The sequence below is a fragment of the Pseudophryne corroboree genome, chromosome 6 (assembly GCF_028390025.1).
Source record: "Pseudophryne corroboree isolate aPseCor3 chromosome 6, aPseCor3.hap2, whole genome shotgun sequence".
NCBI lineage: Eukaryota > Metazoa > Chordata > Amphibia > Anura > Myobatrachidae > Pseudophryne > Pseudophryne corroboree.
Genome location: NC_086449.1, coordinates 87729888 through 87742481, shown reverse-complemented (window position 1 = coordinate 87742481; position 12594 = coordinate 87729888). Strand labels below are relative to the sequence as shown.

At 45.5% G+C, this 12594-nt stretch overlaps 1 protein-coding gene across 2 annotated transcripts in view; it reads right to left on the bottom strand.

Moving 5' to 3' along the window:
- LOC134936389 (protein HIDE1-like) overlaps positions 1-12594 on the bottom strand; it is a 118413-nt gene that overhangs the window by 70064 nt on the left and 35755 nt on the right. The window contains exons 2-3 of one of the 2 annotated variants that reach the window (XM_063931425.1): positions 4773-4877; positions 3044-3346 (exon numbers count right to left, since the gene is read on the bottom strand). In XM_063931425.1, the coding sequence (XP_063787495.1) occupies positions 3044-3346; positions 4773-4866 (397 nt within the window). In that variant the 5' untranslated portion in view covers positions 4867-4877. The remainder of the gene's footprint in view (positions 1-3043; positions 3347-4772; positions 4878-12594) is intronic. The other variant, XM_063931426.1, reaches the window with a different exon arrangement.

The following is a 12594-nucleotide window of genomic DNA, read 5'->3' as shown; positions in this document are numbered from 1 at the left end:
AGGAGAAAGTTCTGCTGCCTGCAACATCCTCCAGCATGACCGGTTTGGCAGTGGGTCAGTAATGGTGTGGGGTGGCATTTCTTTGGGAGGCCGCACAGCCCTCTATGTGCTCACCAGAGGTAGTCTGACTGCCATTAGGTACCGAGATGAGATCCTTAGACCCCGTGTGAGACCATATGCTGGTGCGGTTGGCCCTGGGTTCCTCCTAATGCAAGACAATGCTAGAACTCATGTAGCTGGAGTGTGTCAACAGTTCCTGCAAGACGAAGGCATTGATGCTATGAACTGGCCCGCCCGTTCCCCAGACCTGAATCCAATTGAGCACATCTGGGACATCATGTCTCGCTCCATCCACCAACGCCACGTTGCACCACAGACTGTCCAGGAGTTGGCGGATGCTTTAGTCCAGGTCTGGGAGGAGATCCCTCAGGAGACCATCCGCCACCTCATCAGGAGCATGCCCAGGCGTTGTAGGGAGGTCATACAGGCACGTGGAGGCCACACACACTACTGAGCCTTATTTTGACTTGTTTTAAGGATATTACATCAAAGTTGGATCAGCCTGTAGTGTGTTTTTCCACTTTAATTTTGAGTGCGACTCCAAATCCAGACCTCCATGGGTTAATAAATTTGATTTCCATTGATAATTTTTGTGTGATTTTGTTGTCAGCACATTCAACTATGTAAAGAACAAAGTATTTAATAAGAATATTTCATTCATTCAGATCTAGGATGTGTTGTTTAAGTGTTCCCTTTATTTTTTTGAGTAGTATATATATATATATATATATATATATATATATATATATAGATAGATAGATATAGATATAGATATATATATATAAAAAATCATATATAAAACAGTGCATCTGGATAGTATTCACAGCACTTCACTATTTCCACATTTTGTTATGTTACAGCCTTATTCCAAAATGTAATAAATACATTTTTTCCTCTCAAAATTCTATATACAATACCCCATAATAACGTGTAAAAAGGTTTTTTTTATTTTTGCAAATTTATTAAAAATAAAAAACTAAGAAATCACATGTACATAAGTATTCACAGACTTTGCCATGAAGCTCAAAATTGAGTTCAGGCGCATCCTGTTTCCACTGATAATCCTTGAGTTGCTCCTACAGCTTAATTGGAGTCCACCTGTAGTAAATTCAGTTGATTGGACATGATTTGGAAAGGCACACACCTGTCTATATATAAGGTTCAACACTTGACAGTGCATGTCTGAGCACAAACCAAGCATGAAGTCAAAGGAATTGTCTGTAGACCTCCGAGGATTGTCTCAAGGCACAAATCTGGGGAAGGGTACAGAAAAATATCTGCTGCTTTGATGCTTTGAAGGTCCCAACGAGCATATTGGCCTCCATCATCCGTAAATGGAAGAAGTTCGGAACCACCAGGGCTCTTCCTAGAGCTGGCGGCCGTCTAAACTGAGCCATGAGGGGAGAAGGGCCCTAGTCAATGAGGTGACCAAGAACCCGATGGTCACTCTGTCAGAGCTACAGCATTCCTCTGTGGAGAGAGGAGAACCTTTTAGAAGAACAACCATCTTTGCAGGAATCCACCAATCAGGCCTGTATGGTAGAGTGGCTAGACGGAAGCTACTCCTTAGTAAAAAGCACATGACAGCCAGCCTGGAGTTTGACAAAATGCACCTGAAGGACACTCAGACCATGAGAAACAAAATTCTCTGGTCTGATGAGACAAAGACTGAACTCTTTGGCGTGAATGCCAGGCGTCATGTTTGGAGGAAACCAGGCAATGCTCATCACCAGGCCAATACCATCCCTACAGTGAAGCATGGGGGTGGCAGCATCATGTTGTAAGGATGTTTTTCAGCTGCAGGAACTGGGAGAATAGTCAGGATAGAGGGAAAGATGAATGCAGCAATGTACAGAGACATCCTGGATGAAAGCCTGCTCCAGAGCGCTCTTGACCTCAGACTGGGACGACGGTTCATCTTTCAGCAGAACAACGACCCTAAGCACACAGCCAAGATATCAGGACAACTCTGTGAATGTCCTTGAGTGGCCCAGCCAGAGCCAGACTTGAATCCGATTAAACATCTCTGGAGAGATCTGAAAATGGCTGTGCACCGACACTTCCCATCCAACCTCATGGAGCTTGAGGGGTGCTGCAAAGAGGAATGGGCGAAACTGCCCAAAGATAGGTGTGCCAAGCTTGTAGCATCATGTTCAAAAATACTTGAGGCTTTAATTGCTGCCAAAGGTGCATCAACAAAGTATTGAGCAAAGGCTGTGAATACTTATGTACATGTGATTTCTTAGTTTTTTGTTTTTAATAAATTTTCAGAAATCTCAAAAAAACTTTTTTCACGTTGTCATTGTGGGGTATTGTGTGTAGATTTTTTTAGCAAAAAAAAAAAAAGAATGTATTCCATTTTGGAATTAGGCTGTAACATAACAAAATGTGGAAAAAGTGAAGCGCTGAGAATACTTTCCTGATGCACTATATATATTTTTTTTTTCATAAGAAGAGTAAATATATGTTCTTCACCTAATTCACGCAAAAAAAATAAATGTCAGTTAAATTATTAAGCATCTTTAGATGATCAAATACTGATCATTGTGACCATTGAAACCTGCACCACCTGCCCCATGCCACGTGCAGCTTCTCCATCATAGCATGACCTCAAACGTGAGTGATTATGCGTCTGAGTGCTCAGTCGCTGTCAGCAACACGCATGCGACACTCTCTGTGTGCGTCTGCTAAGCCACCTTCCTGCCTCCGAACAGGAGCACCCATACATTTTCAAGACATTTTTGAGATTGTCCATTTCTATCGCAACTGCAGCTCTGTGCGCACGGACTCACGTGCAGTGTGACTTAGACACATGCACAACTGAAAAAAATAGCTCCATCTGCGTCCCACTCAGAAACAAGCCCTATGAATAACACTTCAACTGCAGACATTCACCTGACCACTGACCGTTGTCTACCAGAGGTTGTGAAATTATTGCGATAGCAAATATCTATACCTACCCATTCATTTGCATGGCACTCACCTAGAATGGTCAAGGAGAGGACGTCGCTGGAATCAGATTCTTGGGACAGATCTCCCACCCTGCACTGGTATTTGCAGACATACATCATTGTTCCCCAGTTAGGGAAATTGTGGAGAGTAAACATGACACTGCTCCTGTTCTCTGGAGCTTGCAATTTCTGTAGAATGTCCCCACTGCTCACTGAAAAGAGGTAGAAGAAGCATTCCAGGTAACTTGTGGGTGCTGTACATTGCACCTCAACGGACTGGCCCACGTGGAAGGTCCCAGGTGTAATCACAGATAGTAGTGGTGGAGATAGATTTTCTGTAGGACATGAATTAATACTTTATTAATTTCTCAAAGTTCCTTTTTTCAGGCAAGCAGATCTACATACTCCCAACTCCCACCAAAGCCATCTAGCCATGATAAAACTGCTGAGTTTTCACCTTGCAATCTGCCCCTGCACTATGGGTCTAATACAGATCGTTGCTGTGCGTTTTCACACAGCAGCCGATCAGGTCTGAACTGCGCATGTGCCAGCACCACAGTGCTCCGGTGCATGCCAGACAGCTGACGGCTGTCTCAGCCCTGCGATCGCCTCTGCCTGATTGACAGGCAGAGGCGGTCGCTGGGCAGGAGGGAGCGGGCCGGCAGCGTTTGGCTGCCGTTTAGGGGGAGTGGACCCGTCAATGCAGGCGTGTCTGGACTGTTGCGGGGGCGGGCCGCAGCAGCTGTGTGATGTCACACGCAGTCGCTGTTTCCCTCACAGCGACGAGTAGCTCCTGCCAGCGCGCAGGAGCTGCGCTGGTAGGGAGCTACTCCTACAGTACAAAAGCATCGCCGCAGGGGGAGGGCCGACATGCCCTGTGCTGGGCGTCCCCCTGCATGTCTGTGTGACTGATCGTAGATGTGCTAAATTTAGCACATCTACGATCAGGTCTGAATTAGGCCCCATATCCAAAGTACACATTATGCACATTATATCATGATCCATTAGTGAGTCCGCCCATGTGGTGGAAGTTTGTTTTACCTATCTATCTTTTGTTCCATTATGGCCACATCAAGCAGATACAGCCGCTGGGTGCTCCGGCTGAGCACCTAGATTATTTGAAACATTTTGCATGGGTTGAAAGATGATGACGCGTCGCACACACAGATCAACAAAGCCAAGGTCTTCTGTCAAACAAACTACAGACATGGCCAAATATGGGCACTGTCAGTACTATGCCGATTTTCTGGTTTAGTTGCTGATAATGGGGTCCATGTAGTAAGTGTTGGAGAGAGATAAAGTACCAACTACTAACTGCCATATTACAGGCTGTGTTTGAAAACTTATAGTTAAGAGCTGGTTGGTTGGTGTTTTATCTACATCCATTTTATCTCTCCCCAACACTTAGTACATAGACCCCAATATCTGCTTGTGTGACCAGTACTTAAGAACACTGATAACACTAAAATCTCAAATAATATTACTTTTACATCTCTCTCTCTCAAAAACTAACCCTAGTACAGTATGTATATGTAAATGGGGCAAGTGGTTCTTATCTGCTGTCAAACTCTATGTTTCTATGTAACACAATTCATCTTGCAGTTCTCCTTGCTTCTGAGAAAATAAATGTCTAACAAGGACCTTATGCTTCCTTTAGTTCTACACAATAATTAACTTTACTCACATAAAACATTTACTAACATTTAAATTTTTATGCCAGCTACCTCATTATGATAAAAAACGACTTCCAAACAAGATTACCCTGAACCAAAGCCCCCATTTGTTTCTGAAGCGTCATCATGTGCAGGACTATGGGACTGCTTGTAGTACCTGAGCTGACGATGGCAAATTCCATTCCAATGAGCCCTTGTGTATAACAGAGAAAATAAATGAGTATAGAGACAGTATGATAATGCTGGTTTACTGAACAAAGATGGGATTTTATGGGATACAGTCATTAGGTCGACACCACTTAGGTCAACAGTCATTAGGTCGACCACTATAGGTCGACATGGTCACTATGTCGACATGTACTAGGTCGACAGGTCAAAAGGTCGCTATGCGTTTTTCATATTTTTTTTCAATTTTTGGACTTTTTCATACGATCCACGTGGACTAATATTGGGAATGGTAACCTGTGCTGAGCGCAGCGGTAGCGGAGTGAGGCACCTTGCCCGAAGCATGGCGAGCGAAGCGAGCCATATCGGTGGACACGGTGCACTTATTGGTGTTCCCCGTCACTTTACGAAGAAAACGACACCAAATAAAGTAAAAAAAAAACTCATGTCGACCTTTTGACCTGTAAACCTAGTACATGTCGACCTAGTGACCCTGTCGACCAATAGTAGTCGACCTAATGACTGTCGACCTAAATTGTGTCTACCCAATGACCTATACACAGATTTTATATATCCATCCAACCCTGGGGTATATTCAATTGCTGTCGGGTCCTTTCTGACGGAAAGGACCCGACAGCACTCTATTCAATGCTGGGCCAAACCCGACAGGTTTGGCCTGTTCCCAACAGTGTCAATCCTTTTTTTATTAAAAGTCGGATTGACATTGTCGGAAACTGGGCCAAAACCTGTCGGGTTTGGCCCCGCTTCTGACAATACACGCGGCTCGGCGGCTGAAGCCGCCGATCCGTGTGGATTCCGACACCATTCTGACAAGTTGGATTTCCCAACTTATCGGAAAAACTGAGCCCGGACTGAATAGGTCGGAACCAGTTCCGACCTATTCCAGTCGGAAACTGCTGTCTTTCCGACAAGACGGCAGTTTCTGACTCTAATTGAATATACCCCCCTGTCTACAATATTTATTCTGCATATTACATTATTAAACTTATAATGGTGGTGCTGGGTGCCAGTACGTCCCTATGCTACGTTTTTATTTTGGCTTTTGGTCATAGTTTGTTAGATGTTGTCTTGTGGAACATAAGACATAAATTCAATGTTTATTGTAGACTACAGTTGTTACTTCTAATCAGATACAAAAAAGCATTATCATAACCAGACAGTATAGTAACTTGACTTATTTAGGACTAGACATGGGGATATATGTATAGCCTGACATATCTAAGACTAGACACCGAGAGACATAACCTGACGTATTTAGGACTAAATATGGAGACATATACCAAGAAGGATATAGGACTACATAGGCAAACGCAGGGGGGGGGGGGTTTGGTTGCCTGGAAACCCCCCTTCTCTTGGCAAGTGGCTCAAATTATAACAATAGCAATGGTATATAATATGAAGGTATCTGCCAGGGAGAAGAGACAGAAGCCTTTCGATGAGGTGGGAGAATGTGTGCTTAGAAAGTGCACTTCTATCTACTACTGGTTCTATTATGTTTATTTATTTAGTATGGTCTGTTTAACCTTTTTCCTGACCACTTATCTTATTTATATTCTTTAAATATGTTAGATACTGCCTATACTATAGAAAATCTATAGCGCTAAATATTAATACTCTTTTCCATACAGTATCCAATGTATAAAAAGTACCAAAGTTCAGGGTCCTTAATAGGTTCTTCTACCACTCCCCCAGACTCCAGCACTTGCTCCGCAGAGTGGGAGATTATAGATTGCATTTGGAAACCCCCCTATAGAAATCCTGCGTTTGCCACTGGACTAGACATGGGAAGACATACCCTGATGTATTTAGGACTAGCATGGGGTGACATACCTTGTTGTATTTGGGACTAGACATGGAGAGACAGACCCTGAAGTATTTGGGACTAGACATGGGGAGACATACCCTGATGTATTGAGACTAGACGTGGGATGGCACTCTGACAGGGGCATATTGGGATGGAAAACTAGCCCGTGAAATTTATGAAAGCAGCCCTAATGGGGGCGGTGTCTGTGGGATCTGTTGAGGGGGTGGGATTCATCCTCATAGGGTCTGATTATGAGTTGGATGCAGTTGCGGCCTTCCTTGCATCTTTTGCTGCAATTGCGTCTGTGACTTTATGCTAATGATGCTACGATGCAGTTTCCTAGTGTAAATCCGTGCATCCAAATATAACAGATGCTGAAATCACGCTTTAGGCATCTTTGCCAGAGGAATTCAATGTATCTATATGCAACCACTATCAGCAATATGCCCACACTACGTTACACCTGTGTCTGATTAGCCAACCCCCTGTAACCACACAGGAATGCCCAACCCATTTCTAATACACTTCTTGATGCATGTGTCTGACTTTGTACTGCAACTCTGTACGGACACCAATGCGGTGCATGTATCTGCTGTGCAACTCAGGCGCAAGCTCAGATGAAAAACATTACACAAGAAAAAAATAAAAAAAAGATTGGCCCCCACAGGGGAAAAAAAAAAAAAAAAAAAACCACACATTGGACCCCACAGAAAACAATAAAACAAATTGGCTCCCACAGGGAAAAACAAATTTTTAAAAAAAAATGAACAAACATATACTATAGCTTTTGGTATTACAATTTGTTTCAAATTTCAACTGCTGTTAGAAAGGCCCAGCGACACCAAGAGGTTTTATAATTCTTGGCTGTAACATCTATGTATTAATTCATTAATTAACATGTGCTAGCGTCTTTCAAAGTTGGGCAGGGGTGGTTCGGGAACTGAAAGTGGCCCTGGAAAAATTTCTAGAAGTGGCCTCACATGGGCAGCAAAAAGATATATTGTGTAACCATGGCGGCAGCACCACCCCTCACATGTCAACAGACATAACAGGACCCACATGAACATCGGCCCACCAGGGATCTTCCCTGTGACCCCTATGGCTTATCCACCCCTGTACTTAGGAATAGACATGGGGAAACATATCCTGATGTATTTGGGACTAGATACGGTGAGAAAATTCCTGATTTATCTACATATCCTGACTAGACATGAATATATTTCAATATATCTAGGACTTTAGGATTAACCATGGGGGACAAACAGTATCCTTAGTTATTCATTAACAAAGTGGAAATGTGTAATACCCATACACTTGCTTATACATTCTAACTTGCACAAGACCAATCATAGCTATTGTTAATTGGTTGCTATGGGTTACTACATACGTGAATCATATTACTTTGTTAGTAAATAACCACTGTAGTATGGCAAAGGAATCCATGTCATCTGATATTTTTGGGTGTCATGAAATCTGAATGTTCTTACCGAGAAGCAACAGCATCAGCCCCATGTCTCTGCTCTCACTGAGATGTGTCGTTTGTACTCTGTGTCCCCACACCCAGGAAAAGGGAACTATAGGTGACCACATACTTCATCAGGAAGCCGCAACTTCAAGAGATCTTCACAATCACGTGGATAGGTCTGACACAGTAATGCTAGCAGCCATGTCTAGTGGCAGATGTAATGAGGAGTCATACTATTAGAAAGCAAGCCAGTACAAGAATGAATGAATACCACAATGGTTCAGAAGAACTAACAAGATATTAGCAGTAGCTCCAACTGCAAGATCATTGCTATCAAGAAAACCACCTGTGTATTTAGATGAAGCGTATCTTCAGTGGTGTCTCCCCTGTACCCATTCAAAATACTTACCTCTCTGTCCGCACAGCAGGTATCACCAAGAACATGGCACAAGCATGTTTCCAGAGATCTATGCCCCAGATATCACCAGAAAAATGGCGCACTACAAAAATCACCAGAGATCACTGGAACATGGAGCATTCACAATATAAAAATAGCCAGTGGGAGAAGAGGGGCAGCACACACGCCCCCATCCGTGATCTGCCCCTGGTTGGCCCTAAGGCTGCCAATAGCTCTATGCGGGAGTTGCTGAGATGCAGTGCTTTTTGAAGATCTTTGCTCATGTGCTATGGGACATCTTCTATGTGTTGAGTGACTGGTATTTAATTTCTAGTAGTCGGCATAAGTCTTGCATGCCTTGTTTTCTAATCCCACCTGTAAGAACCATGCGTTTTACCCCCGGCGCTGTAACATGGACCTCAATATAAGATAATTAAACCAATTCTCTCTAAGGTGCATATTTAATACAATATGCGGTCAGCCCACAATAATAAGGAACCTTTATTCACCTGAATATATCCTTGCTCATTATCTGAGCCCCTGTTTCAGCAACCAGTGGAAGTAAAGTAATAGCATCAGCTTTCTGGGCCTGTGTCAGGATTCTGTAACTTTGTCTGTCCCCAGAGGGGGCACTAGTGGGTCAGTGTAGGAGTGATAGAGGAAACAGGAAGACTGACTAAAAGTTCCGCGCATGTGCGCTTGGTATTTATTATCACACAGGGATAACGGATGACAGGAACAATGAATAATAACTTAATCCGATATTCAAAAGTCACTGGTAACAAATGAGCAATGAAGATGAACTTGTAACTTGATATAAATGATAAGGCAATAATGAAATCAGATGCAGCAAACGAAACACCGATATATAACATGTAGCAATCAAAGCACACAGTCTCTGTAGAAGCACACATCTTTAAGCCAAGCAAGGCCCTAGCAGGAGACAGTTCTAACACAGCAAGTTGTTAAGTGCTGAATGCAATGCACAATGCTAGATGCTGGTAATCAGGTGCACAGGCTGAGCAATGGAAGAACACCTGAAGAAAGTCTCTTACTGCAAGTTGTTGTGGCAAACTGTGGCTGGAGTTCATAGCAAACTGAAGACTGAAGAATGACAACAAGGAAACCATTGGAAACAGGAACACAGGAACTTGCACACTGAATGTGACTCGCAGGAGAGCTGGAGTGGTTGCTGGTACTTGTAGTTCCACAGGAACACTGGAACAGGGAAACAACTTGGAGATGCCAGAAATAGGAGATTGCTGGAAACAGGGGATTGCAGACTGGAACTGGAACTGCTGGAACCTGTAGTTCCACAGGTCCAATACACAGGGGTATCTCTGCAGACAGAGGACTGCAAACAGGAGCTGCCTGTTCACAGAATGTGACATGTTGTCCAAGGCAATGAGACTGAGCCAGGAACTGGAGTTTATACCCCTTGGTCTGTGATGATTGGATGTTGCATCTCTGTGAGAACACACCCCGCTGGATTGGGTGTTCAGATCAGCTGTGAGTTAGCTGAAGCACTGTGTACTCCAGGCTGCAGTAGACTGAAAACTGGAACTGAACTGAACTGCTGGAACCTGTAGTTCCACAGTAAGTAATGCGATGGAGAATGCAGATTCCTGACAGCCTGTTTCATATGTGGTTGGAGAAGCTATTGCTGCTGCTTACATGGAAGCAGCAGTGATGGCGCTAATATGGTAATACAGCATCAGGCGTCACACCTGCATGCATTACTGATCCAGTCTGTGGGCCTAATTCAGACCTGATCGTAGCAGCAACTTTGTTAGCAGTTGGGTAAAACCATGTGCACTGCAGGGGAGGCAGATATAACATGTGCAGAGAGAGTTAGATTTGGGTGGGTTATTTTGTTTCTGTGCAGGGTAAATACTGGCTGCTTTATTTTTACACTGCAATTTAGATTGCAGATCGAACACACCCCACCCAAATCTAACTCTCTCTGCACATGTTAAATCTGCCTCCCCTGCAGTGCACATGGTTTTGCCCAACTGCTAACAAAGTTCCTGCTGCGATCAACTCAGAATTACCCCCATGGTTTTGCCCATCTGCTAACAAGGTTGCTGCTACGATCAGGTCTGAATTAGGCCCTGTGTCCTAAGATGCAGTATTGGATCATCTCTGACACCATCGTCCGGCTGCATGACCCATGTGGTCACACAAGCCGGCCGCCGCAAGACTTACCAAGAGGCCATGAAATCTCCATCTGACGGAGACCCTGTCTTCATCCCTTCCCCACAATGGCAGCAACACGCCTCCATCTGGAGAAACGGATGCTAGCGCCGCACCCAACCCACCCCCAAATGGCATCAGACTGTCCATCATGAACAGTTGGATGCCATAGTTTGACCAACGTTGCAGCCCCACCGTACTGCACATGCACAGTACTGATCCAGCGCATGCCATGCACATAGTACTGAACATTGATACTTTGTGGCATGCACCACTACTTCATCCATATCCGAATCAGGCCCTCTGTTTCCTACTGCGCATGTGCTGTCATCCCATGTATGCCTCTACCGACAAATTTTGCAAATGTAGCCCATAGGCTACAATGTTAGTTGCCGGGGCTTGGTAAATATGACAGTATAGTAGTCCCCCCACAGGAAGCTAAGGGGGCTGCTCCTGCTGGGCAGCGAGGAGGGCAGTGTGGACGGTGCCATCACCTAGGGTGGGATGCCCTGGGGAAAAAACACGCTGTGCTCACATGCAGGGCCGGCGCTTCCATTAGACAGCTTTAGGCAGCTGCCTATGGGCGCCGGGACCTGAGGGGGCAGCCCTGCCTGGCAGAAAAATGAAGGGGTCTGCAAACTATTGGCGGGCATAGGAGCAGAGCAGTGTGTGGGACTGTGGGATCGGTAAGTTTTGCAGGGAGTCAGATGTCTCCCAGCCATAGAGAAGATCCAGAGCCGCTAGTCATGCACGCACCAAAGAGTGAGGAGGAGTCAATACAGAGAGAGCGTCACCTGGACTTCCAGGTTCCCTGCAGGCGGCATGGTGACATCGCGCATGTGCAGAAGCTGTACCCGGCCGGCGCTGTGAACTCCTCCTGGGTTCTTGCTGGCAGGCTGTCAGAGACCGTTTAATTACCACCAATGAAATATGGCCTAACAGCACCTGACTGAAGTAGCCCCCACAGCACAGGATAACTTAAGAGCCAGAGTCACCGGGCGGGCAGAGGAGGAGAATCCTAAGGTGAGGAGAGAACCTTCCCGGCATATACAATGCTGAATCGCGGCATAGTGCTGGTTCCTGTATCCTCCCCAGCTCCCTTCCTCCCGAATGTCCCCAAGTCCTGTGTCACCTCCCCCCCATGTCCTGTGTATCTCCTCCCCATTCCACCCTCTTGTGCCCATGTCCTGTTTCATCCCCACCCACTCATGTCCCCAGGTTCTGTGTCCCTTCTCTCCCTCTCTACACCCCCATGTCCCCAGGTCCTGTGTCACCCCCTCCCCCTCATATGTACATGTCATGTATCCCCCCTTCCTGTGGTCCCTAGGGCCTATGTCCATCCTCTCTCTCTCTCCACCCCTCATGTCCTAAGTCCTGTGTCACCCCCTCCCCCTCATATGTACATGTCATGTATCCCCCCTTCCTGTGGTCCCTAGGGCCTATGTCCATCCTCTCTCTCTCTCCACCCCTCATGTCCTAAGTCCTGTGTCATCTCCTTCCCATCATGTGCCCATGTTCTGTGTCACCCCCTCCCCTCCATGTCCCTTCTCTCCCTCTCTACACCCCCATGTCCCCAGGTCCTGTGTCACCCCCTCCCCCTCATATGTACATGTCATGTATCCCCCCTTCCTGTGGTCCCTAGGGCCTATGTCCATCCTCTCTCTCTCTCCACCCCTCATGTCCTAAGTCCTGTGTCACCCCCTCCCCCTCATATGTACATGTCATGTATCCCCCCTTCCTGTGGTCCCTAGGGCCTATGTCCATCCTCTCTCTCTCTCCACCCCTCATGTCCTAAGTCCTGTGTCATCTCCTTCCCATCATGTGCCCATGTTCTGTGTCACCCCCTCCCCTCCATGTCCCTTGTC